Source organism: Crocuta crocuta, unplaced genomic scaffold, assembly GCF_008692635.1.
Source record: "Crocuta crocuta isolate KB4526 unplaced genomic scaffold, BGI_CrCroc_1.0 scaffold693, whole genome shotgun sequence".
In the NCBI taxonomy this organism is placed as follows: domain Eukaryota; kingdom Metazoa; phylum Chordata; class Mammalia; order Carnivora; family Hyaenidae; genus Crocuta; species Crocuta crocuta.
Genome location: NW_027527545.1, coordinates 263,628 through 263,989, shown reverse-complemented (window position 1 = coordinate 263,989; position 362 = coordinate 263,628). Strand labels below are relative to the sequence as shown.

At 67.1% G+C, this 362-nt stretch overlaps 1 protein-coding gene across 1 annotated transcript in view; it reads left to right on the top strand.

Moving 5' to 3' along the window:
- TECR (trans-2,3-enoyl-CoA reductase) overlaps positions 1 to 362 on the top strand; it is a 25,481-nt gene that overhangs the window by 22,912 nt on the left and 2,207 nt on the right. The window contains exons 7-8 of the mRNA XM_077765353.1: positions 67 to 175; positions 269 to 345. Coding sequence (XP_077621479.1) covers positions 67 to 175; positions 269 to 345 — 186 coding nt within the window. The remainder of the gene's footprint in view (positions 1 to 66; positions 176 to 268; positions 346 to 362) is intronic.

The window sequence follows — 362 nt, the reverse complement described above, 5'->3', positions numbered from 1 at the left end:
GCGGGGGGAGGGGCGAGGGAGGGGGTGGCCTGCCAGCCCCGCCCCAGCTGAGCCGCCCCCCTCCCCCAGCCTCGCCTGCATCTGCCACTCATTCCACTACATCAAGCGTCTGCTGGAGACGCTCTTCGTGCACCGCTTCTCGCACGGCACCATGCCCCTGCGCAACATCTTCAAGGTGAGTGCCAGGAGGCGAGGGGGGCCGGGACCCGTCCCCGGCCCCAGCCCACCTCTGCGCGGCCAGGACTCACCCCGCCCTGCTCCCTTTCAGAACTGCACCTACTACTGGGGCTTCGCTGCATGGATGGCCTATTACATTAACCACCCTCTCTACACGCCTCCCAGTAAGTGGCCTTGGACCACTC